Source organism: Anolis carolinensis, chromosome 2 (genome assembly GCF_035594765.1).
Source record: "Anolis carolinensis isolate JA03-04 chromosome 2, rAnoCar3.1.pri, whole genome shotgun sequence".
In the NCBI taxonomy this organism is placed as follows: domain Eukaryota; kingdom Metazoa; phylum Chordata; class Lepidosauria; order Squamata; family Dactyloidae; genus Anolis; species Anolis carolinensis.
The window spans coordinates 253,479,928-253,507,477 of NC_085842.1; the positions used below are offsets into that span (position 1 = coordinate 253,479,928).

The following is a 27,550-nucleotide window of genomic DNA, read 5'->3' on the forward strand; positions in this document are numbered from 1 at the left end:
TCAAAATGTTCAAAAGACGGTTGTTTATTGGTGGAAGAGGCCAATGCCTTTTGGTCTGCAGGACCTTCTTAGGGGGCTATATAAAAGGATACCATGTAATAATTAATGCCACATCACATAAAATCATTACATTTGTGCATTACCTATTTCCCATATATATCTCCTTATACTCAAACTGTAGAAATTTCTGAACCAGGAACTCTTGCAACATTTACTAGACAAATCAAAACATGTGAGCAAGGTCTTAAAGTTTTTAATATTTTGCAAGAAGATGATAAAAAAACATAGATAACATTCAAGGACATCTTATGATTTTATATAGTCCCTTGAGGAAGGCTTAAATAGGCAAAAGTTCATCAGATATTTCTATCAACCTTTTTTCCCTGAGATTAAGATGTATCTTCCCCTTGTGATTTTCTTGCAATTATGGAAAACTTCTCTGTGTACATATGTCTTTAATAACTGGTGTTCTTTGAAATGAACAAAGAAACATGAGTAATGGATGGATTGGTGCAGTGTCTGTACCCATTGAGAACGAAGCTTCTGCTTGTTTTGTGCTGATCATGTAGAGAGATTGATTAAACAATGACCCATTTATATTGAAACACATTTGTACCCCTAAGTCAGGAATAGGAAACGTTTAGCTTCCCACAAATTTTGGTCTACAACTCCTAGATGACCCAGCTCACCATGGCCAATGGTAAGGAGCTGCAGAAGTTACAACCCAAAGAAACTGAAAGGCACCGTGCCTCTCTAGCCCCCACATTTGTGAAGTTTGCTGGAATCTCAGATAAATAATACATCTCAAAATGTGAATATCTAAAGAAATACATACCATTTTAAAATGCACATAAACAAGATTTAGTCAATGGGGGAAATGTTACCTTAGGCAACGGACAAGAAAAATGTGCATGGTACCCATAACACAAATTTCCCTGTGAAACATCCCCAAAAATCCTTGTAGCTCAGTACAAAACAGGAACAAGACAAATTACAAAATGAGATTCAAAGAAATGCAATACAAGATAATACTGTTGTAATTCTCTGAGAGTTCCCATTTATTCACATCTTTAGCAATGTGGCTGACCTGGAGAGGGATCTTAGCATTGTGGTGAACTGGTTAAAAATATTGATTCAGTTTACACTCAGTATGAAAAGAGGAAAATTCAATTTTGAGGCCAATTAGGAAAGGAATCAAAAATAAATCTGTCCAAAGTGTAGTGCCCTTCAGCAAACTTCCAACATATTACTGATGAGAAAGAAAAGGCACAGGAAAGGCAACCAAAATGATCTGAAAGTTGGAGCAATTTTCCTTCATCATCCATTTGTTCTCACACACACATTCTCTATCCATATACCTACCTACATTCTTCTCTCACAGAAAACTGTTAATCCATTTTCTCACACATATATCCTCACATGGTCACCTATCTGTTCACAAACCCTAGTAACCTTTAGAGACCTCTGTTCAACAAAATTACAACTATGTAATCACAGATGAAACAGCCTTCTCTGGATTCAGACCATAGTCTCTATTTCACTTCGTTCCCATGAAATATTTTGACAGAGAGCAATTTGTGGATTGTTGTTCCTATTTAGTGGTGATTAGTGGCTCTACTTTAGTCCCCAGATTTTAGTTTCAAAGAAGATATTTAACATGCTGAACCTTAATAGAGTTTAATATATTCATCATTTTGGATAGTTTCTTTAAATTTCTTTAAAAACCCAAGTGGATTCACCACTCTGCTAGCATGCAACCCACCAACTGCCACTATTTTTACTTCATTTTTTTGTAAAAAAAAAAAATGTGGATGCTGAGGACTGACGCATCTCCATTCAAAGTCTGTGCAGTACACTGAACTACGGCTCCCATTTTAAGAATTTTAATATGTGAAATATTTGTGGCCAAGATGTTATGCATTGATATAAAAAGTTTACATTTAAGTTTCTTCTTTGATCTTCTGAAGTTTTCCTTTTGCAAATACAGGTTTTATTTCCTTTTAATTAGTATGATTACAGCCAGTCCCCAAGTTACAAATATCTGATTTACAAACAACTCATAGTTAAGAACTAGGGTGAGACAACAAGAAGTGAGAGAAATCTACCCCTCGGAAGGGAAATTCACTCCTGGAAGAGTTATCATGGGGAAAAGGTGTGTCCCCTGAAGCTTTAGCTCCAATCCTTGTCTCCACAATAAGCCATTTTTTTCAAAATCCAATTCACCCAGGGACAGAAAGTGAGGGGAAATCTTCTGAACAGGGGCACAGACAGCAAAACAAACACCACAGAGCTGTTAACTTTTCCCTGTTCTATCTATCTATCTATCTATCTATCTATCTATCTATCTATCTATCTATCTATCTATCTATGGAGTTACACTTGAAAAATGTACCTGTTCTGACTTACAAACAAATTCAACTTAAGAACAAACCTACAGAACCTATCTTGTTTGTAACTTGGGTACTGCATGCATTACGATTAAAAATATGTAAAAGCTACAAAGAGAATTGACATTTTAATTACAAGTACAAACATCTTGTAAACACATGTAAGACACATCATAACCCTACCTACCTTTTTATTATAAAAGGGGTAAGAAATCTTTGGCTTTTCCATTGTTGTTGGGCTCCATCATTACTGATGCAAATAAAAGGTCACTAATGTCTGGAGTAAAGTTTGCTCTTATTGTTAATCATCTCTGTATTGCACAATAGCCTCCCCTCAAATCCCACATCCTATGCCATTTTGGAAGGTACCTTGACCTCCCAGAGTGGCTTTTTGAGAGGCTGTAAACAATGAAGTTGAAATGTTCTTTCCTATGTGTAGAACTTTGTTCCAAAAAGTAAGAATTCAAACTACCAAGTGTCAGAAGTCTCCAAGTCCTTCTTTCAGCCACCCTGGCAGAACATGTATTTGTATTGAGGTGTTATTCTGTACAGTCAGTCAGTCCCAGGACAATCGACTGCATCAGGTGGGCTAATCACATTGGAGTTCCATGAAGCCACAAAGTTGGCTGGAATCACAGAAGGCTATCCAAATGAACAACAAATTTCTTGATGATGTTCAGATTTATGACGAGGAATAATACCATAAGACCCTTGTATCTGTGAAGGATATATCCCCAGCCGGACCGGAGTTACCTGAAACTGCAGAATGCCCAGTTCTACCCTCAACAACCAATGCAACTCTATGATAACTTCTAGAGGAAGCATATCATAGAACAGTGGTTCTCAACCTGTGAGTCCTCAGGTGTTTTGGCCTACAACTTCCAGAAATCCCAGCAAGTTTACCAGCTGTCAGGATTTCTAGGAATGGAAGGCCAAAACATCTGGGGACTCACAAGTTGAGAACCACTGTCATAGAACCACCGAGAATACCTAGAAAATTCTTAGAAAGTTGATTTTTCCCAAGTGAAACCATAGACATGGGTTCTGCAGTTGCAGTTTAATGTATCTGTTTTTTCAGAGGACAAAGGTCCTGGCTTTCACTGGCTGCACTGTTCAACTGCGTGGAACCAAAAGGACACATCATTCAATTATCTGCCCTTAGATAGAGCCATCCATCCATCAGGTGAACTATAAAGCCACTCACACAATGTAGACAATTCAAGTACAAACCAAATATGGCCCTGAATTATTCAATAAAGACAACTTGTGCAAAACAGCTGGTAATTCTTCAGTAATGTGTAGTTGATACACACTGCTCTGAGCTAGCAGGTCATTATTATTATTTTTTTTTAAAAAAATTAAGCTAGAATTTTGGCTTGCATTCCACAACCACAGAGGAGACAAGATGACAGAAAGCCAACACCCATGGTAATTGCACAAAATCCCAGACTGAGCAAAGATTACCACTTTTAGACATTTGTAAGGCTTCTCAGATATGAACTAAGAAATTACAAATCCCTGCCATCCATTCTGATGAGTGCAAAAGCTTACATAATTGGCCTTGGTGTAGGGATAACCAGATTTATCTGCAGTCCACAGTTTTCCATTTGTCATCATCTGACAAAAACGATGGCTTGGTTTGAGATGCCCCAATGCAAGATGAGGTAGAGCTTTCATTTTGCATTCCTCTTCAGCACAACTTCTCGAATTTTCGGGAGTTTTACAGTTTTTCCATGTTGCTTCCTTCAGTCAGCTCTTGGCATCTTGCATTGCCTTTTCTTCATCTATGGGGTGCTTAAGACTGTCCTGCCCCCGTATTGTTAGAAACGAATATCTCAACCCTCCTGCCATGCTAAAGGAGGAAAACAGAGAACACACATGATCAGAAAGCTATGTTACAATCCATGTGGATTCAACACAACATTCAGTATCTCACTTACCAGATATTGAGCCCAATGAAATTCAGCACAGAGAATATGTAGTCTCCTCCAACCAGCATTCCAATATAAGCGATGGTCACATTCTGTAAAGGAAGAATGCTTGATTACATGGCCTCTTGGCATCACTGTACTTTTAGATATCCTTCTCAAGAATTGCAAATAACTGAGAAACTATTCTGATATGAAACTCTTGGGAGAGAAAATATTTTGAAAGTTCCAAAGTAGAAGATGATGGGCACCCACCCTCTTTCATTATGGAAAAACTTCTTACCATTTGATAGGTCATACAGTCTTCTTGGAGAAATGATTTCATGGGCAACATCAGGATATGAATTATAAAGTCATATTTAAGCTGTGAGTAGATGATATCTTGCCTACATTGTGCCTCTTTTCATATATTTTAGAATAGGCAGAAACTTCATAGTTATTTTAAACTCTCAGCCCTCAAATTACCAGACAATTTTCTGTTTTCAAGGCTGAAAGATAATCAGCTACAGGGTGACTTATATGGCTTACATACCTATTTCTGACACTATCAGCAGTTTGCTAACTCACCTTTATAGCACCAACCACTGTGGTGGTGAGGGCAGAATTATAATGGCTGCAGAGGATTGTAGAATACATCAGAAGAAACCTAACAAAAAGACATGTATTTTACTATTGGATTCTCTGCACATTTTCCTTTCTGAAACAAGCATATGTAAGAATTGTAGCTTGGAGCAGCATTATTCCATGTTAACACTTCACTATCCCACATGAAGAAGACTGCAGTCTAAAAGGAACTGAACATACAGATCTGAATGAAAATGCACAAATTAAAGTTAGATTCTGTGGACTTTGCTGCCCTCTGTCATCCTACCATCTCACAAAGTATCATGTGGACTGTCAGAAACTAAAAACAAAACAAAGCAATGAAAAAATCTGTAACTCAGATTACAGTAGGCTTTCTGCTTTCATGTAGATTAGGGGCACAGGACCCTGCAAAAGTAGAAAAATTGAATTTAAAAAACTAGCTGAGAAAACACTTCTCTAGAAATCTCTAGATCCTCCAGGGTGACTCCGTGGTCAACTCCTGCTGGAAGAACTTAGAGATTCCTAAAGAGAATCAAATCTGTGAATAATCAAATCTGCAAAATTTTAATTTGCTGATTGTAACTTCATTTATTAGAATTTATATAAAATGTTCGAAGCATCACTTTCTGCCAAGTGCAAGCCGTAGCATTACTCTAGGAGTGGGTCATATATGCCCTGACCATTCTTGTGATCACTAGGTCTTCCTGATACAAGCAACAGCAATATCAACTTATTTTCTACTTTAAAAAGAAGAATTGCTATTTCTGGAAGCTTCCGATGAAGTGTTTTCCTCTGAATAATGTAGGCCAGATATTATGTATCTACACTATGGGAATGCCTATACAGTCATCCGATATTAATGTGGCCAAGTCATAATAAACACAGACACTCTGAGATTACAGACTCTCCTCTGCATGACTTGTAGGGTTTAAATATGATGAATTTGGGAAGCAGAATGCTCTTGATCTTTCCTAATCTTTTGTGTGGAATGCTGTACCCTTGGAAGCCCAACTGGTTCCAATCAATGATGGCACCAGTTCGGCACCAAGTCAAAATCTGGCTCTATATCCAAGTTTTCAGGGGCCAATGACTGCATTTTCTCTGAGTAGCTGGGTGTGGATTTCAGTTCACTGTTTTACAGTTAAGATAATTTTATAATTGCTTATGTCACATTGTTGTCACCCTGGAGAGCTATTGTGGTGTAGTAGTTGAACATTGGGCTATGACACTGGAGAGAAGGGTTTGAATCTCATTTTAATAATGGAAACCCACTGGTGATCTTGGGCAAGTCACATTCAGACTCAGAGGAAGGGAAAAGCACTGAACAAACGGTGCCAAGAAAATCCAGTGACAGGCTCACCTTATCATTCCTGTAAGTCAGAAATGACTTGAAGACATGCAACAACAACAACAACAACAACAACAACAACAACAACAACACCAACAACAACAACCTGAGATCTCTAGACATAGGGTGCAATGTAAAATTTGCTAATGAATAAGGCAGGTAAATAAAATATGATTGATCTTGTCCAAATGTGCATACATGAATAGATTTGGATTGTTTTAAGCTGTATGTATTGATTCTGTTGTATGCTCCCCTTAGATCCTTGGATATGGTGGAATATTAATGTTTTTTTAAAAATAAAACACTGAAATATAAATGTGCCTTGGAAGTAAATGTATAATAATACCAGTATGGGAAGAACAACTCTTTCTGAGAAAAAACATCAACAGTCTGAGGAAATTATCTTTGCTCCTAGATAAAGAGTCATTCTAAAAATGTGCTTGGATATTATATAAAAGCTGCACAATAAATACATTGTTTGAAGCAACTGGACCTCTTTTTTCTTGCATTTTTACCATGGTTATTGGTTATTACCTCATTCTGCCAACTAAATATGGTCTGGGAATAGCTACACAAGATGCACAAACATGACCACTATTCTGTGCTTATTTATTTATAATCCCTTACCCCAGTAGACAGGATAGGAGAAACTGGAAGACAAATAAAATGTTTGTCCATTTCTGGAAATCAATGGCCTAAAAAACAAAGATTGCATGTTTTAGGTAAGAGCCAGAATGAAGTAGTGTTTGACTAGGACTCCAGAGGAGTAGAATTTGAATCTCCTTTCAGTCATGAAACCCTTGGGCAAGTTTCCCTTCTGAGTCTCTTAATGGAAAGCCTAGTGCCAAGAAAATCCTGTAATAGGATCACCCAAAGTTGGAGTCAGCTTGAACGTACCTAACAGAAATATTTAATTGAGAAGAAATAATTAAATCTAAAGGGGTGGGGGGGTGGGAAAGAGGAGGGACAAGTGTATGTATCAGATATTTAATTATCACAATAGGGTATATCTTCGAATGGCTTTCTGAGTTGTTTGCATGTCACTTTTAATCAACATGGATCTCAAGATCTGCTTCTCAAGACCCCCATCAATGAGTGACCATTAAAAGGAAAGGTATCTGTTATTCTCATGACACTTTCACTCCCAGACATGCTTTCAGATTATGTGTATCTGGGGGAAAGAAAATGGAATTGGGGTGGGCATATTATGGACATACCTATAGGATTAAATTCAGTGTTATCCCTATTAAAGTAGATCCAATAAAGTGAATGGATGCATTAGTCATAACTCTTTAAAGTCTTGTTGATTTCAATGAATCTATTTTGTGATGAATACAGTGCATAGAAAGCTGCTTGATACTGAATCAGGCCATTGGTCCACCAAGTTGCTGATACTGTTCAATTCCTGAAGACACTAGAAATAGTACCTGGGGACCATTTGCAGAGAAATTAGGGGATCTATCACTGAGCCCAAATCCTTCCCAGTTCTCATTTTCACAACCCCTCAGTTTTGTTTCTAGGCTTGAATAGACTGTGTGCCAAGGCTACAATAAGAAAATAGAAAATGCTGCTATTTATTCTGAAGATGTAAACCATCTTTCCCAACAGATACAACAGAAAACTCATGAACCTGACCTTCAGTATGGACCTGGGCCTTAGACTTTCATCCTAGATGTGGACGAAGACCTTTCTCTTAACATCCAGGGAACAAAAAAATGAAGATCTAAGCCAACAAATGAATATTATAACCCTGAATTTTTCATTAATTGTTGCTTACCCGCTGGAAGTCTCCAGTGAAAAAACTTATGAGAATTGTAGGAATTATCATAAAACAGGAATTATAAAAAATGACTCCATATTTTCCCAGCTCCTACATAAAAGGAAATACAGACTATTAAACTGGACAAAAATAATCTAATACAGTAGTCTCATCCCACTTATTACGTAAACTCATTAAATGCGATTCAGTTATATGTAAAGAGCTCTGAATCATAGAATCACACTGGGGGACTCAGGGCACTTCCAGACAGGCCTTATATCCCAGGATCTGAACCCAGGTTTTCTGCTTTAAACTGGATTATATGAGTCCACACTGCCAGATAATCTGGGATAAATAGAAAACCTGGGATCAGATCCTGGGATATAGGGCCTGTCTAGAAGGACCCCTAGTGATGCCTAGAAAAGTGTTCTCTCTAGTACTTCAGCATGCTTCTATGGTCACCTTCTGCCAGAAATTCTACCAGAAGTTGACCACAGACTCACATTGGAGATCTAGACATCTCCAGGCATCTATGTGTCCTCCAACACAATTCCATATTATGCTTTGGAAAAAAAATTAAGACGGCATTCAATTCAGATAAGAACATCAGAAGTTGGGGATGATAAAGCCATTCAAGATCTTCTTGAGAAGCAATACAGCCCCAACCGCTGGGAATTGTATGCCTCATGCTAAAGCAGTGGTTCTCAACCTGGGGTCCCCAGATGTTTTTGGCCTTCAACTCCCAAAAATCCTATCAGATGGTAAACTGGGATTTCTGGGAGTTGTGGGCCAAAAGCATCTGGGAACCCCAAGTTGAGAGTTTCTGTGCTAAAGCAAGACCCTATACTCTGATCTAGAGGATCAGGGTATAATTGACCATAGACTCACGTTGGAGACCTAGACATCTCCAGACATCTATATGTCCTCCAACACAATTCTATGTTATGCTTTGGAAAAAAATTAGACAACATTCATTTCAGGTAAGAAAAATAGCTTTCAGAGGGAACATCAGAAGTTGGGGATGGTAAGGCCGTTCAAGATCTTCTTGATGAGCAATAAAGCCTCAACCGCTGGCAATTGTATGCCTCATGCTAAAGCAAGACCCTGATCTAGAGGAGAACTCTGATTCTTGGCAGCTTTCAGATAGGCAATTCTCATTTTTTATCAAAATATTTAGAGGTGAATGCTCAGGAAGGAACAAAAATTTCATTCACAAACACCTGTGGCTTAGAGGAGCAGACAGATTTTCTCAGACACTGATCATTTTTTCCAATGTAAGGCAGAATAAAGGGAAATAGATTATAAACACAAAAAGACCAAAGAAATGCTCAAACTACTTGTGGGAGGATTCTTATAGTCAAAATATATACTACTTTTTGAATAAAAGCTTTATGGCAAAGAAACCCCCAACAAACAGTGGGACCAGTTTTGCCATTAAGTAAAACCAGCTCTTTGCAGAGATGGGTCTTAACCCTCCCCAAAGGAAACTGGCTTTGTAAAATTGAATTCTGGCCTTAATTAATCTTTTCTAAGAACAATTTCCCAAACCATAAAGATATCAACTCCATGGTTGTTAGGAAAGCAACTACAAAGACTTACCTTAGGGTCAATTTTTTGTTTTGTGTAAACACCATTTGCAGCAGTGAAGACATCATTCATTAAAACAGCAATATATCCTTCCAAGTTAAAAGCTAGGTCTGATCTGGAAGAGAGAACAACTTAGGGAGAAAAGAATTCAAAAGCCCAGAGCAGGCATAGCATTTCTTCCACAGTGAGGTAGTCTACCATCTATATTATCCATTTTCATATTATAAACTTACAAACATAAACAGTAAGCTGAAGAGTTTGAAGTAGTAAAGTCACTTTCCTATAACTGCAGTAAAATAACAAATTTGAGAATAAATGCACTAGGTAAGAGAAATACCATTCACTTTTATGGCTTCAGCTGACATTTTGCTCAGAATCTGTGCTGATTACATTGCTCACAACTTCTCCAATAATGCTTTAAGATTCCGCACCACCAAAAATTGAGCAGACTAAAGCTATGTCTACACAATCCAGGGTAAAAAGCTTTGGTGCTTGCTCCTATGTATCTCTGCAGGTAGGCATGTAGCCAGGGAGGGGCTTGAGGGGCTTCAGCCCCCCCCCTCCCTGAAATTGTCCGCAAGAAGGCCTTACATTTATTATTTAAACTGTTACGTTCATTCATATCATGATCTGATCACCATGCTCAATATATTCCATATGCATGGGGGTATTGGGATAATGATACAAAAGGTTTGCTAGGGTAGATCCGCTCTCACTCAGACTCAGCCCCCCCCCCCCCCCGAATCAAAATCTTGGCTACAGGCTTGCCTGCAGGCATTCCTGGAAAATTTTTGGCCATTCATGTGGCTGGATGGGTTGAGTGTGCATCAAGATAGCTACCACTGCATCACCAGCAGCAAGTAGCTCTCTCCCAAAGGATTGCTGGTGACATCACGCTTCTAGTAGAGATGTGCTTTCAAGACTTACCTTGTTCTGTTTCGTGTCCCGGCTTTCATTGAGGCCCTGATTTGTTTTGTTGGGGAGGTCAGACATTTGTTTTTGTTTATTGTGGGGGGGAGAGGTGCCAGCCAAGGCCACAGCACAAGCCAGCGCCACTCAAATGCCTGGTAAGGGGTCAGGCAAAGGGAGAGGGGGGGAGGCGCAGGATGACCCAGCCACCCCCAAACCCCCCCCCCCCCCGGTCCAGGCCTGTGCAAACAGGCCCAAAGCCTGCACCCATAGGTCCGGGTGCCCAGGTCTACGGGTGCAGGCTTTCGGCCATGCCTAGCCAGGCCTCTCAGGGCCTACAGCCGGTTGCTGAGTAAGAAGCAGTCCTTACTCGGCAATTGGCTGCAACCCCTGTGAAGCCTGGGTGCGTAGGCCCATAGCCTGCACTCGTAGGCCTGGGAGCTTTGGGTCTACGGGTGCAGGCTTTGGGCCTAAGCACCCGGCCCTTTCATTTCAAGCCAGTTTTTGTTTCCTCGGGGGTGTTTCTGTTTTGTGCCATCCGAATGGACGATATGAAACAGAAACACGAATGAAACACATGAGACAAATACTGTGCATATCTCTAATTTCTAGTGTCATGGCTCAGCACCTGACATGGCATTACCAAAAATGTGACATCTCCTACAAGCTTTTGGAAGACAACTGTTTGCTGGCAGTGATGTAGTGGTGTGTCCATTAGTGATGTGAACAGTGAATTGGGTGAAATCCAGCCCGATCCAGCTATCAACACCTCAAAAACTGCATGATCACTCTGAAGCTTTCAGGAAACTCTGGAGTAAATCCCACATTCCATCGTCATGAAGTAATGGCTGGATGCAGTGGGTGTGTGCTGAATCCAGCCTGTGCATCAGTAACTAAGTAGTGAGTCCACTTTAATTTGGCTACATAGACAGAGCTTAAATCTCAGGACAGAGGATCAGGCAGCAAATGGCAATGAATACAATGTGTATAGCACTACAGTTGAAAAACCTTTGTTAATATTAAGTGGGCTTGTGGACAGCTAGGCCACTGAAGGGAATACTATAAGGGATGTTGACAAACATTATTTCAGGTTTCTCTAACTTTGATTTTCTCCGTAATCCTCAGGCTATTACTGTACCTGCTTAACTATCCCCGACCCTTTTAGTGGCTTAAGAAAACCAATTTATTGAACAACAAAAATGTCCTTAGTAGAAGACTTTTCTGAAACATTTTGCAGCAAATGCTGGACCATCATCAACACCATCATCTCTGGTTATGTAGGGTGGGAATCACAGAGTCCTCTAAATGTTGTTGAATTACAATTTCCAGTACTCCTCTCCACTAGCTGGTTTAGGCTGGAGAGAACTGCAGTTCAGCAACATCTAGAGCAGTGTTTCCCAAACTTTGGTCTTACAAGGTTGGGTTTGTTTTGGGTTTTTTTTTTTTTGATTACACCTCCCAGAATCCTTGATTACTAGCTAAGGCAGTTGAGACTTCTGGGACTTGATGTCTGAAAGAAGCTGGAGAATTGGAGTTTGGGAATCACTGATCTGGAGAACCACATGATTCTCACTATAATCTAGAAAGCCATTGACTAACATTGTTTTACAACGGCCCCATCCTATACAAATACTTATAACCATTTATACAATGCAACATTGCAATTAAAATGAAAAGTGTTTAAAAGCTTACCCTGCTGCTATGAAAGCACCCAGGATGATTGCAAACACACTCATTATAATACTCAGTGGATAATGTTTTCTGAAAAGACAAAGAGAATATTTAAACTTGCAGAGTTTATATTGACTAATTATAAGAACCAACAGATTATTTGTCCTAGGGTTATGTATAGCATTGGGAGGTTTGTAGAAACATTGTTGTGAACCTTCAACTAATTTCTAATTTACGATTACCCTAAGACAACCTTATTATGGTTTTTTGGCAAGGCTTTTCCTCAGGTTTGCCTTGCCTTGGGTAATAAAAAGTGTGACCTCTCCAAGATCACTCAATGGGTTTCCATGGCTGAGTGGGGATTCACGTCCTGGTCTTTAGAGCATATTCCAATGTTCAAACCACTACAAAATACTGGCCCTTGGTTTGAAAGATAGCATATTGGAATAAGATAAAACTGTAGGTCTCTTTATTTTATTTTATCAACTTCTGAATAAAGTGATAATAAAGTGATTCAGGGGCTTCCTTTAGAAGAGGGTGTAACTCAAGAGAAGCATCCTATGAAAATGTCCCAGGTTTAACCCACCTCTTCCAATTGAGACAGAGAAAGTTCTTAATTTGAAACTTTGGAGAAGAGTTGTTTTGGCAGCAAGATTCTGCTAGTGAACTTGTCAATACTGATCAAATAAATTCTGTTTCACACTCCATTTTCCTGGTCCTTAGTGACTTGTGAACACTACACACAACACACACATTGTGGTGAGATAACCATAATCGGGCCACACATTTTCCCTATGCAAATTCATTTCAGTATAAGGGGGCAGTCCACATCTCCAGGCCTTCATTTTAGATTCTGCCATAAAGCCATGCCCCCTCTGCCTTTTTTCTCCCCAGCATGCATATGAATTTATGTATTTCTTGTTAAACAGGACGTTTGCTAAGACTATGATATTGATATGCAAGTGTCCACATACACACCCCTTCTTAAACAAAAAGTCAAACATGCTGGCAAGCATAAATTTTAAAATTTGCACCAGGAAAGAACGACTTCCTAGAAGGAATGATCCTGTTACTGCCTGGCCCAAGTCACTTCCCACAACCTGTTCCATGTATCACTAACTCTTACTCCCAACCCCATGTTGAGGTCATGTTGCTTCAGAGGGCCAGTCACAAGCCAAAAATCTGTATTTTCAAGAAAACTATGTGGTAAAAGGCAATGTTTTTTGAACTGGATTAAAGCCCAAAGAACTGTATTGCAAGTGGATCATCAAGAATGCCAAACTGCCCAGATATGAGATGAATATGTTTTTTCATCAGTATAAACAAGTCCAGTGTCTTTTTTGAAGCCAGTTTATTTCTTTGCCCTCAATTTTGGATCTCCAGGTATTGCTGGATTTCAGCTTCCAGAATTTCCAAACAGTATGACAAATGTTCTGAGACCTGTAATCTGGGGACCCAAGGCTGAGAATCACTGTACTAGCCAACAAGACCTATCTTTTTTATGCATTCTACCAGATAATCCAATAACATTATTTCATTGGATAGCCTCTGATGGTATTTCAAAAATGGGAGGCAAATACTCACCCAAGTATAACAACTTCTAGGACTAATGTAAGAGGAATGGTAAACTTCCGAAGGACTGTAAACATTGGCAAACTGTTTTTGAAAGAGAGAGAAGAATACAGAAGTTGAGGTGCCTGGTCATGTCAATTGCAAGTTATTCTATCTTCATTAGTGATTTCATCCTCAGCATAGACTAGCCCTAAGAATGTACTGGACCAAATTCTCAGTTTTCTCATAGCCAAATGTCAGTCTGACACTAAAGGGTGATTAATCAGCAAAATAGTTGGGTGTGAGATTTAAAAAAAATGAAACTTAGATAATAAACAATCCTAACACACTTCAGAAGAACCACTGGGGTAGTTTGGTTGACCTTAGTTAACCAAGAGGGATGAACAACATAACCATGTCTATGTTTATTCAAAAGTCATTCTCACTGTTTCTACAGGAACTAAATCCGTAAGGATGAATTGTGCTTTGCTTTGCAGCCTAAGGCAATGACTGTGCTGTGGCTTAAACCCAAGTTGGCTTTAAAAGAGTAGGAAGAAAAGCAAAACAAGACACATCGAGCAAAAGTACAAAGATTACTGCTGTATTTTTTCTAGTACACGTGTTATTCCTCTCTAAATAAGGCTCTGAACATGTCGATCCATTTTACATGCTGAAATTTCCAAAAGAAGGCATATGATTGGTGATATGCTGATTCAAATTCACATGTATCCCATGAACTAATATTACATAGTAAGTTTTTTTCATGTCAGGAGTGACTTGAGAAGTTGGATCCAGGCTTGGACTCCTGCGGACTAAAGAAAATGTATCTGCTTGGTTTTTGTGGGTCTTCCTCCTCAACTTCTTTGTGCCACAGCTCACCGCATTCATGTGCAGCATCTTTAGGGAGCAGAGCTGCAGGTGCCATCTTGGGCAGGGGAAAGATACGAGAACTCAATTGCTGCCAGCCCAGCTAATATGCTTACATTTGGATTCAATCTGCTGTGATTTCCAATCTAGCATCACACACAGAAAAAGGTTGCTCCCATTCAAATTTATGTCTACTCAAAGCTTGAAAAAGTAACTTTCAGAACTACAATTCCCAGGACATATGCTTCAGAACATGTCAAATTTTAATCTCAAACTTTTACATGCTTATAAATATCAAACGGTATATCAACAATCTATCTTGTACCTTAACTTGCTTGTGCTTGATAATCCACTTATGTGGTTTCCAACATAAATCAGGGGGAGAGGAAACAGCTGAAATAAAAGGAAGGTATAAATCAAACCAAGATGGGAAAGAATGCAGAAAGAATCCATTCAAGTTAATTTTTGACAACCAGGCAGAGTGCAGCATAGATTGAAAAAATAAAAACACACAGAATACCTTATTAATAATTACCACTGCTGACCTTTGTTTGTATTTTCAGAGTCAAGTACAATCCCAAGTCCTGCCTCATTTTAATAAAAAATATATTGGTCTTACAAGAATTGATTATTAACATGATTACACTCTTTAAAGGGCTGTCACATAGAAGAGGACGAAAGTTTGTTCTCCACTACTCCAGAAAGGTGGGATCCAAAGGTTACAGGAGAGTGGATTTCAACTGAATATCAGAGAATATTCAGCAATGGAACAATTAGTTAAAGAGGTGGTGGGGTCTCCTTGTCTGGACACCTTAAAAATGGGGGTGGGGGTTGGACAGCTACCTGCTAGGGAAGCTCTACTTGGAATTCCTGTATTATGTGGTGGGGGGGGGGGGGATGGTGGTGTTGGAAGCAAAGGTATGTGAGAGAGAGCAGTTTAGATCATGCCTGCCTTTGTTTACACCTCTCTGTATTTTTATTTGATCTGTATACTCAACTTTCTTGCTTCCTCCTTACCTGTATAGGTCACTTCACCATTCTTTCAAGAGGTTAGTTAGTCTGTTTGATAACTTGGTCTGGGCAGACAGCATCCATAGGGCAAATCCCAAAAAAAGATGCCAGTTTACACCAGAACATGACAACTAGCTTTAAGGGGCTCTTCTAACCTATGTCCTTTCCTACCCTGTTTCTCCTAAAATAAGACATCCCCAGAAAATAAGACCTAGTAGAGGTTTTGCTGAATTGCTAAATATAAGGCCTCCCCCGAAAGTAAGACCTAGCAAAGTTTTTGTTTGAAAGCATGCCCGCCAAACAGAACACCAGAGCATGCATGTACGTAAATGTACGTACCATAGAGTGTTGTACATGGAAATATTGGTAGTAACAAGAAATTATTGATAGGATTCACAGTTTGTCTGGTTATGCTGGTTTATGATGACAACTACTGTACTGTATATAATAAATGTTCATTTTTTTGTTCAGCAATAAATGTAAATTCTTCTTCATGGAAAAATAAGATATCCCCTGAAAATAAGACCTAGAGCATCTTTGGGAGCAAAAATTAATATAAGACACTGTCTTATTTTCAGGGAAACACGGTATTCCTAAGATGGATTTCCTGAAACAATAAAATAAGGTTTTCTTTCTTACAAGAGTATCTCCTCTTCCTACCACAAGCTCATATTGTGCTAGCCCTGCTACACTCTGCTTAATATACAAAATATTCCTACATTTAGACAACGATCTATAGGGCTCCTTCCATCTCTATGATTCTAAAGATAAAGATGTTCCCCTGACATTAAGTCTAGTCGTGTCTGACTGGGGGTTGGTGCTCATCTTCATTTCTAAGCCGAAGAGCCGGCATTGTCCATAGACACCTCCAAGATCATGTGGCCGAGATGACTGCATGGAGCTTCGTTACCTTCTTGCCGAAGCAGTCTACTCACATTTGCATGGTTTTGAACTGCTAGGTTGGCAGAAGCTGGGGCTAACAGTGGGAGCTCATCCCGCTTCCCAGATTCAAATTGCTGATCTTTCAGTCAGCAAGTTCAGCAACTCAGAAGTTTAACCCGTTTCACTACTATAATTCCATGATTCTATTAACAATACAATAATATGAAGAATGCAACATGTGACATACACATCTGAGTTAAGCCCAAAATAAGGTAGCTAAGTCAATGATGGTGCATGATTGCTTTGTATTAAGGGATGAAGAGAAATAAAGGAAGGTGAGATCCCAGGGATTGGATCCCAGTTATTCCCTAGCAGTGATCAGACCGGGGAGAGACTCATGCAAATGATGGAGAAGGTATCAGAGGAAAAGTGTGGCTTGCCTGCCGTGCTTTCTTTTAGAGCAGCAGAATGCTTTAATGACTGTGGTCAGGTGTCATGCCAATCTATGGTCAAGAATTCTTTATACATCAATTGAGCTACAAATTGCCCATTTGTTTTGACATTCCTGTGTCCAATCCCAGAACCTTAGGTTTTTTTTCAGCCAATGCCACATAACAATGCTAGGGCCCACTGTTGTTTTTTTAAAAAATACAGATAAATAAATACAAATAAACCAAGTAGCACAGATCTACTGTTGAAGTAGCAGATGGTAGCCAAAGTTTAACACTGTTAACAAAGATAACTAACAGAATGAGAGCAATGAAGAACAACGTAGCCTTCTGCAGAAGAGAACCCAAGGAGAGGACGTGGAGTATTCCCTCTCTTGTGTCCTCATCAAATGGGCCTATAAAACTGGTGGGATTAAGACAAAGCCTTCCTCAAAACCCACACAGGCTCATATGCTCTACATCCTACAGCTTCTATGTAAACTTGCAACAAAAAATACCCTGAAGTCTTATTATTTGTCAATTCTATAACATTTAAGAACGCATTGGATTAATATACTTGCCAATTCTATGATATTCTAGAAAGCATTTGTAAAATCAAGAGTTATCGAGTTGTTCTTACCTTCTTAGGAATACTCTTGTCAAAATCAGGGAAGTGAATGATTTTGTTTAATTTTGAAACATACAAAATCAGAATAGTAGTTACCATCTAGGGAAGAAGAAAAGAATAAAAAAAATGATAAATGCAGCAACAGAATAGTTAGTCTTCAGCATTTGTGGGTTCGATATCTGCATTTTTTTTAATTTGTGGACTTTATTAATATACCCTCTGTAGGTCCTCCAGCATGACTCTATGGCCAGAGTCAACCACAGAGTCACCCTAGAGGACCTAGGGATTCTTAGAGAGGTGTTCTCTTTGGTAAAATAATATATATATTTTTACATTCATGTTTTTTCTGTTTTGGTGGAGTCCTTTCACCCCTTGATCATGGAAAAGTAGAAGCCTGACTGTATTTCAAATGTGATGCATAAAGAGCTAAGTCACTGCATAACAGAAGTGACATCTCCTTTTAAAGACTCCAAAGACGAGTCCCGTTTGCAGATTTCACCAATGGAGCCAATTCCTAAATTTGTGCTATTCTTCCACAATGAGAAAGCCGGGTAACTAGATTTTTGAACAGGGCACACTTTAAAACATAAGAAAAGCCATGTTGGATCAGCCCAGGGGTCAATCTATCTTATTATTCACTTCACAATGTTGCCTATGGGATGGGGAGCTTCAAGCAGGAGTCTCCATATGGAGAGAAAAAGTGGGATAATAATAATAATAATAATAATAATAATAATAATAATAATAATAATAATAATTTCTGAAAACTGGAGATCTTATTTTGTCATCTGCCATGAAGCCCTTTTGAAGCATACCTGTCCAATTGCAAGAAACACTGGTGATGGGAATCTACAAGGAAAGAAAAGCTGTGTCATTGCAAATATTTAAAATAACACTCAAATTGCTTCAAGGAAAACAATATGTATGGTATTTGTTCACACTTGTCAAAATAAGTATGTCTACATGCCTTCAAGCCATTTGACAATTTACGGTTCCCATGGATTTCATAGGGTTTTCTTAGGCAAGGACTATTCAGAGGTGGTTTTGCTAGTTCCTTCCTCTGCAATATAGCCTTCAGCACCTGGTATTTGTTGGTGGTCACCCATCTAATAAAAATAGCAATAGCAATAACAACAACAACAACAACAACAACCTATGTTTCTCCACGGATCAGAACTCAAAATGACTTATAACAATGAAAAGATAAATTATGTGAAGTCCACATTAAAAGTATAAACAACATTAAAAAATTAAAAACAGTTCTGTACAAATATTAACCAGAGATGGCCCTGCTTAGCTTTCAAAATCATATGGGATCTGGTGCTTTTAGATTATTTTATCAATATGGTATTTTCACAATGGGACAATGAGCAAAGAAATATTATTTTTCAGACTACATTTTTAATTATTAGTTGCAAGTTTCATATCCAATTAAAGCTCAAATATACTTTTTGAAAACTAACAAAGCTGTCCTCCTATTAATATGACTAACTTCTTCTTTTAGTAAGAGTGTAAAGGAAACAATGTACATAAAAAGACCTGCCCCAAACCAAAGCTATCGCAGAAAACCACTTTTCTAAATATATTGGGAATGCTTCCTATTACAGAGCTGTGATCCTCCCAGAGAACAGTACCATTGACAAGAATCCTGAAAAACTGGTTCACGTCTCCATTGAGAAAATCAATTAATGGTTTGTCAAGCCCAGCAGTGTCATGAAACGCTATTGGGACATACATGGCAAACTTTCCAGCTTTGAGGTTAGGAATTCCACAGTGTCAGGACATGTTGAAGGAAGCAAGCTTTCTGTTTACCTGTAATGAGTTTCCAGCTAAATGCTAACATTAATTTTAAAATTCAATATGTTTTATTTTTGTTCTTAATATCTGATTGTAACTCTACTTTACCTAACACTGTTTCTGATTCCTTTAGCATGCTGAAATTGGTCACTGTGATCAAATGACTATGATCAAGGCCAACACACATTTTGGGACTTCAAATGTTAGCCCCGATTCTGGATATATTTGACCTGCTAATTCCAAAAAATGGTACCTGATTTCCCCTATCAGATTTTGAAAAATGGAACATATGCTATGTATCAGTTGCCATCTGTACAGTCATAGAAAACCATGATAATCATATCTAAGAAACTAGAGCTGATGTGGTCTATCCAATGCAATTTTCTTAATCAGTGCTCCAGATAACCCCAGGAACAAGCCTAAAAGCCATGGTACCAATCTATGTTTTGTTAGTCTGTGTTATCAAATGGCTGGGCATACAATGGTAGTAAAACACATACATTTTGCAAACACCTGGTCTGGTTGCCCTTTGGTAATTAAAATAAAGCCCCCAAAACTGGGTTGACCTATTCACAGGTTACTATAAATACTAGGCTTGTGCAATTCAGCCAAAGGACATGACATTTCAGGGCCCATTTTTGGCTAACCCCTCATTCTGTTTACCAGGAAGTTACTCAGATTGGGAGGAGTGTTGCTGTTTTCATTTGGGAAAGATTCGGCCTATTGTCTACAATGGGAAACTTTAAAGGCTCAATCCTCTGTCATTTTACGGCCTATCTGCATGAAACTTATCTCAGCTTTGTACCCCATTTGCAACTGCAGGCCTGCCAAGTTTCAGAATAATTCACCAATCTACTGATTTTTTAGAATTGTTTTAAGTTTTTACCATAACATTTTTTAAAAATAAGACAAACCACAAGAGAGGGTTCTGGGAATTGTAGTCATCAGTTGTGTCCATTCTCAGCCAATCAGAGCATGTACACAATCAGGCCTTTTATTGGCTGAGAAACAGAGGTGGGGGGACTTCAACTCCCATCATGCACCGAGAGGAACTTGGAGACTTTTCAATGCCTGCTCCATGCAAGTGCTGCTGGGAAAGCATGTTCCCAAAAGAGCCCTCTCTGGAGGAGGAGCCTAGGGAATTTTTCCAATTCTTCACTGCTGGGGAGGGAGAAAAGACGCTACAGGTAATCCCATCTTCTCCAGGAGCTCCACAGCAGACCCCTGCTTCAGGTATATTGTAGACTTAACTCCATCTTCTCCAGTAGCCGATACATTTGGCTCTTTTGATCCGTTTTGCTCAGCATTTTGGTTCCCTGCTCCCCATTCTATTTTGGGGGGATTACATGAAACAGACCACCGAATATTACAAATCACTTTTGGTCAAAAAGATCCAGGCCCAAGCCTAATAAATACTGCATCATAACTCTTACCCAGAAATGAACCATTCTGCTTTAAATAAAATGGTGAGGTGAGAACTCAATCCATCCTTGGCAAACCTTTCAAAAAACATCAAACCCCTCTGTTCTCTCCATTATGATGCCAATTCTGGCATTTTTGAATGGTGGTGGCAGGTAGAGATGGCTGGTCCCCTGTGCCTTCTCCTCTCTAAGGAATGACCTCCAACTAATCCATGAGTTATATCAAAATCCAAAACCTATACTCATTGTATACATGAGTCAACTTATACATATATATACAGTAGGAAGTTTGATCTCCATTTCTCAGAATTCTCTGTTATCACTGATTTCCATTCTGTTCCAGAAATTGAACTTGGAAGTCTCTGGAAAGTTGAGAGACGATGAAGAAATACTTTAAATAACATAAACATCCTGGTGTCAGTACTTCAGGGATCTGAGAATTCCTTGTGTTTTTATCGACTGCTGCACAGGCTAAAAGGTTAGCTGAGGACATGTCAACTCTGATTTGGTTAGAGAAGTGCTCAGCTTTTAAACAGAAGAGCCAAGGGTCAAGAAAGACATGCTACAAAGGGGTCCAAACCAGCTCAGAACACCAACAATGGAACGGGCTAGGACTGTTAGGAATTGTGGGAGTCCAAAACACTTGGAGGGCCAAAGTTTGCTCATGCCTACTATAGAGTTTGATATATAGGGCATGTGGGGATTGCTTCCTGCCCAAATGGAATCTTAGCATCAGATCTACCCAGTGGCTCTCAGTTCAATGGGGCTATGTATTTAATCTAAAGCAATGGTTCCCAACTTTTGGGCTTCCAGGTGTTTTGGACTTCAACTCCCAGAAATCCCTGCCAGCTTACCAGGTGTTAGGAAGTGTGGGAGCTGAAGTCCGAAACATTCGGAGGCCCAAAGGTTGGGAACCACTGGTCTAAAATTTCAATGTAGAGTATCCAATATGCTGAACTGTTTCCTAGAATTAGTTCAGCACTTTGGATAGCTCCTTTAAAGTTTAAATTAAAACCTAAAGTGGTTTCTCTTCTCCATTGACATGGCATGTATCTATACTGTAGAATTAATGCATTTTGACACACTTGAATCTCCATGGCTCAATATCATAGAATCATGGGAATTGGGGTTTTGCATGGTCTTTAGCCTTCTCTGTCAAAAAGTCCTGGTGACTCAACAAACGATACATCACATGATTCAATAACATTGTGCCAAGGCAGTTAAAGTGGTGTCCAATTGCATTAATTCTACAGCGTAGATGCACCCATGGAAACTACCAATCCCCACTGGGAGCCAGCAATCACTGGTCCTGTTTGCCATTTAGGTCAAGGCCTTAAAATAGCTCACTGATTGGATTCATTATTGAATGAACTTTTCATCGGGTGGTTAACTGTAATTTTGTTGTCTAAAGCCGGGAAGCAGACCCTTTACGTCTCAATGAAACTGGAGGAGACAAGTGTATCCAATACTTGTACTGCACACAATTTGAGGTTTTATGGGGCGGATCCAATGGGGCTTTTCTGGTAATAGACACCGACTCATGGAAACACTTCCATTGGCATTCTGGCACAGCATCACAAAGAACAGAGAGCCCATACCCAGGATTCACTTGATCAAGTTCTGTTGTAAGAATTTAACAAGCTCACATTTAAGACCCGTGTACTACAGTTTATAGACTATAGGTAGAATGCAGAATTTCTTATGAGTTTACATTGCATGGTGCTCAACTGTTCCAAAAGTTGTTAAGCAAGAAACCATGAAACAAGAATATCTTCTCTATATTAGATTTCTCAATTTTTGGACCTTTTTGGGAGCAGTGATAGGCAACCTGTGGCCTTTTATGTTACTGCACTACCTTGAACACATCCATTCCTGTCTGATTTGGGAGGATAAGCAGTTCCTTGGATGGGGAACTAACAGGGAGTATCAGAGTTATCCATACAGGTTGGCAACAGATCTTGCCTGAAACCCAAGAGAGCCAAACAAGATTAACAATACTAGTTAGATAATAATAGAAGGCTTTAAGTTAGCATTAGACATCTTTCTATGTCCCTATAAACTTTCACCCTGTGGACGCATTTACACTGTAGCATTAATGCAGTTTGACACAACTTTAACTGCCACGTTTCAATACTATGGAGTAATGAGAGTTGCAGTTTGATGAAGCACCGGTTCTCTTTGGCAGAGAGGGCTAAACGCCTTGCCAAACTACATCTTCCATAGCATAGTGGTGTCCGACTGCATTACATCTACAGTGTGGATGCACTGTATCTTGCTGCAGCTAATGGACATTGTGGTTATAGACATGTGATTGTACTGAGCATGTTCAGGCTCAGGACTCCATTTTTTAGTCAGTCCGCTGAACACCTCATTGGATGTATTAAGTCTGCTTTACACCTCAGTGGAGGTGGATGCATGTTGCTGTTTGGACTTAGAAGTATGATTTATGGTAGTGTTTCTCAATCTGGGCATCAGGACCCTTGAGGGGGTTTGTGAAGTGGGCGTCAGAGGGGTTGCCAAAGACCATAAGAAAAAAAGATATTTCTAATGGTCTTGGGAGCCCCTGGAATCATAGAATCATAGAGTTGGAAGAGACCTCGTGGGCTATCCAGCCTAGTCTATCATTGGTGGGGTTCAGAATACTCTTTGATTGTAGGTGAACTATAAATCCCAGCAGCTACCACTCCCAAATGTCAAGGTCTATTTTCCCCAAACTCAATCAGTGTTTACATTTGGGCATATTGAGTATTCATGCCAAGTTTGGTCCAGATCCATCATTGTTTGAGTCCACAGTGCTCTCTGGATGTAGGTGAACTACATCTCCAAAGCTCAAGGTCAATGCCCACCAAACCCTTCCAGTATTTTTTGTTGGGTATGGGAGTTCTGTGTGCCAAGTTTGGTGGAGTTTAGAATTCTCTTTGATTGTAGGTGAACTATAAATCCCAGCACTACAACTCCCAAATGACAAAATCAACCCCCCCAGTATTAAAATTTAGGTGTATCGGGTATTTGTGTCAAATTTGGTCCAGTGAATGAAAATACATCTTGCATATCAGATATTTACTTTATGATTCATAACAGTAGCAAAATTACAGTTATGAAGCAGCAACAAAAATAATTTCATGGTTGGAGGTCACCACAACATGAGGAACGGTACTAAGGAAGGTTAAGAACCACTGACTTATGCACTTCAGTGAGTACAAGTATACCCAAAGGCTATGGACAATTAATTAAGAATGATACCCTGTGTACTCGGCACAGAGAGAACTACATTCGATCTATAACTGAACTTTAATAAGAAATGTGCCTGTATGGTGAATTAGTACAAAATGTTTGTGAGTATTTATTTCTTGTGTCAGAAGTGAACCGAGAGTACAAGTTGCAATAGATTTGCAAACATAGAGATTTTTTTTAAGAAAAAAAAACTTGGCATTAATACTAAATGTCTTTTGCCCAGTAGCTGGCCACTTGGAGTGCCTCTGGTGTTGCTATTAGAAGGTCCTCCATTGTGCATGTAGCAGGGCTCAGAATGCATTGCAGTAGGTGGTCTGTGGTTTGCTCTTCTCCACAGTTGCATGTTGCGGACTCCACTTTGTAGCCCCATTTCTGCTCTGCATCTTGTGGTGCCAGAGCGCAGTCTGTTCAGTGCCCTCCAAGTTGCCCAGTCTTCTGTGTGCCCAGGAGGGAGTCTCTCATCTGGCATCAGCCACTGATTAAGGTTCTGGGTTTTAGCCTGCCACTTTGGGACTCTCACTTGCTGAGGTGTTTCTGCGAGTATCTCTGTAGATCTTAGAAAGCTATTTCTCGATTTAAGGCATTGGCGTGCTGGCTGATATCCGAACAGGGACTGGGCTGGAGATGTCAATACCTTGGTCCTTTCATTGTTGGCTGCTATTTCCTGGCGGATGTCAGGTGGTGCAATGTTGGCTAAGCAGTATAATTTCTTCAGTGGTGTGGGACGTAGATATCCTGTGATAATGCAGCATGTCTCATTAAGAACCACATCCACTGTTTTAACGTGGTGAGATGTATTCCACACTGGGCATGCGTATTCAGCAGCAGAGTGGCAAAGCACAAGGGCAGATGTCTTCACTGTGTCAGGTTGTGATCCCCAGGTTGTGCCAGTCAGCTTTCATACGATTTTGTTTGTGAGTAAACAAGATATGTTAATTTTCAAAGAAGACTCTTTTTTTTTATCCATGACTGCATATTTTAAACTAAGAGGTTTCAAGAAAGTATATATCTTTTGGGCAACTGCAAGTTCAACTTCAAAATAACAACCATTCTCTGCTAATAAATATATTTTTGTAGTGCCATGTCAATCTGCCTCATCACACCAGAGCATGGATTCACTTTAAACCCGGTTTCTGCTTCCTGCAGAATTCTGAGGTTTGTAGTTTGGTGAGACCCAGGACCTGTCTGGCTGAGCTGTTTAAAGACCCCTCCCTAAAGTTTATTTAAAGTTGATCCAAGCTCCAGTGTGATGAGGTCCTTTATCCTTGGCAGTTCAAAGACATGGATCTTCAGAGTGTATCCAGGCAGCCCTTTTAAAGCGGGAGATCCCGCACTTTAAAATGGGTCATCCAGATGACGTACTACAGAAAAATGAATTCATTTGCCACAAACAAGGAAAATCTTGGTTTACAGCCAATTAATTTGCTAGCCCATTAAACACACGTCTTTCTGAAAGGCCCAGGTCCAATGGGCTATGGCCCTGAGTGGACAGGCTCACGGAGAGTCCTGGGACTTCCCTGCAGTCTGTCCAAACACCCATCCCACACTTTCTGGACTCTTGGAGCCCAGAAGGTGTAAGATTGCCCCACCCCCCCTCCCAAAACCCCTTAAAATTGTGAAAACAGTAAAAATAACTTAAGGGGTTTTGGCAGGGGGTGGCGGCTGTCTTCATGTTTTCCCAGGAGGACATATATAGCACCTGCGGAAAGTGTGGGCTTTTGGGGCAGTGTGTGGATTATAGTCCGCCCCAACCTGAATGTTTTAAACCCAGGTTGAAGTGGACTTTACTGCTGTCTGGAATCGCCCTCAGTTTAACAGCTGAGATACCTGTGTGCCATTACATGAATGCTTATAAATATCACTGGTTCAAAGAGTTGGCTTCTAACAAGGGTACGCTTATTTTGACTAGTGGTTTTCAAACGGTGGTCTCCACATCTTCATGCCAAACGGATGTGACATCATTTATTATCTTTTCAATAAGGTTATAATTGTCGAAGGCTTTCATAGCCGGAATCACAAGATTGTTATGTGTTTTCCAGGCTGCATGGCCATGTTCCAGAAGTATTCTCTCCTGACGTTTCGCCCACATCTATGGATGCCTGCCATAGATGTGGGCGAAATGTCAGGAGAGAATACTTCTGGAACATGGCCATGCAGCCTGGAAAACACACAACAACCAAGGTTATGATGGCCATTTATTTCCAACGGGATATGTGCCCTGAGACTGGGTGCAGTTATTTCCGATTCCCCCTTGTTAGTAATAGTAAGCTGTACTTTTCTGGATCTATACACAATTAAAGTCTGTTTGTTTTAGAACTGGATGTGAACTTGTAATAAAGGAAGAGTTTATTGAAGAAAGTGCTGGTTTCTCAAATAAATACACCCGAAAGTTGGAAGGAAAGGTGTTGGTACCTTTCCTTCCAGCAATAAAACCTGTTTGCTGGCTTTTGATGAATCACAGATCGCACCCTGCTCTCCCTTTCAGGCTCTTCAGGTGCCAGGAGAGAGACCTTTGGAACCGGGGTTTATTCTAAGCGTGGCACCTGCACAAACTTTTGAAAGATCCCAGAGGTTATTGCTTAACACTTTGACCAAGTGAGAGTTGGAGGGGGAAATGGGGCCTTGTTCCAGGCATGGGCCAACTTGGGCTCTCCCTCCAGGGGTTTTGGACTTCAACTCCCACCATTCCTTACAGCCTCAGGCCCTTTCCTTTTGCCCCTCAGCCGCTTAAGCGGCTGAGGGGCAAAAGGAAGGGGCCTGAGGCTGTAAGGAAAGGTGGGAGTTGAAGTCCAAAACCCCCGGAGGAAGGGCCCAAGTTGGCCCATGGATGTAGATGCAGCCAAAGTCTCCAAGAAGTAGGTCCTGGCCCTGATCGCGGGCAAGAAGACGTGAAACGGATGTTGGGACATGCAATCCAGCCCCTGGGAGGCTTCAGGCGAGGCTTTGCTCCATCCGAGCTGCTTGCTCCTCACCTGTAAGCGGTCAGCACCGCCTTGTTGACCAGGACCATGGTGAAGGAGCAGATCCCGTAGAAGAGGGCGGAGAGCAGCTTGGGCAGCGGGGAAGCAGCCGAAGAAAGAGAAGCTGCAGCCAGCTCCGCGCCCGCCGCCTTGGCTCTCATCGCTTGGCGCAGGCGCCCGGACCATTCGCCCAGCGGAGGGAACGGGAAAGAAAGCAAGAGCCCCGAGCTCGGATCAGGGCCACGCCCCCTATTCGCCGACCACGCCCACTCTTTGATCGCCACGCCCACTCGCAACCTGCCAGGCCAAAGGAGCCTGCATTCGCTCAGCGGAGGAAACAGCCAAAGCTCGGGTTGGGCCACGCCCCCTGCTCGACGGCCACGCCCACACTCTCCATCGGTTGGGCCAAAGGAACTCAGTGGAGAAAGCAGCTAGAGCCAGGCTTGAGGCCGCGCCCTCTGCTCGATCGCCACGCCCCCTCCTCGATCGCCACGCCCACTCGAATCCTGCCCAGCCAAAGGAACCTCCCATTCGGTCAGCGAAGGAAACGGCCCAAGCTCGGCTTGGGGCCACGCCCCTTACTCGACTGCCACGCCT

The 27,550-nt window shown here is 40.5% G+C and overlaps 1 protein-coding gene across 1 annotated transcript; it reads right to left on the bottom strand.

Moving 5' to 3' along the window:
- Positions 1 to 27,394, bottom strand: slc35d2 (solute carrier family 35 member D2). Its single transcript, XM_008103212.3, has 12 exons — positions 26,966 to 27,394; positions 18,357 to 18,390; positions 17,554 to 17,640; positions 14,918 to 14,985; positions 13,759 to 13,830; positions 12,196 to 12,264; positions 9,607 to 9,709; positions 8,026 to 8,118; positions 6,876 to 6,943; positions 4,883 to 4,961; positions 4,328 to 4,410; positions 1 to 4,239 (listed from the first exon to the last, which is right to left on the bottom strand). Exons 1-12 carry the CDS (start codon positions 27,112 to 27,114, stop codon positions 4,137 to 4,139), a joined length of 1,008 nt encoding a protein of 335 aa, XP_008101419.1. The 5' UTR covers positions 27,115 to 27,394; the 3' UTR covers positions 1 to 4,136.
- Positions 27,395 to 27,550: the final 156 nt, after the last annotated feature.

Excerpts from the sequence above, each read along its gene's own strand:
- slc35d2 (XM_008103212.3), bottom strand. The coding sequence starts at position 27,114 with ATGAGAGCCAAGGCGGCGGGCGCGGAGCTGGCTGCAGCTTCTCTTTCT. Across the intron at positions 18,391-26,965 it reads GCGGTGCTGACCGCTTACAG|ATTCCCATCACCAGTGTTTC; the intron begins GTGAGGAGCAAG and ends CTTTCCTTGTAG. Across the intron at positions 17,641-18,356 it reads TGTTTCTTGCAATTGGACAG|ATGGTAACTACTATTCTGAT; the intron begins GTATGCTTCAAA and ends CTTCTTCCCTAG.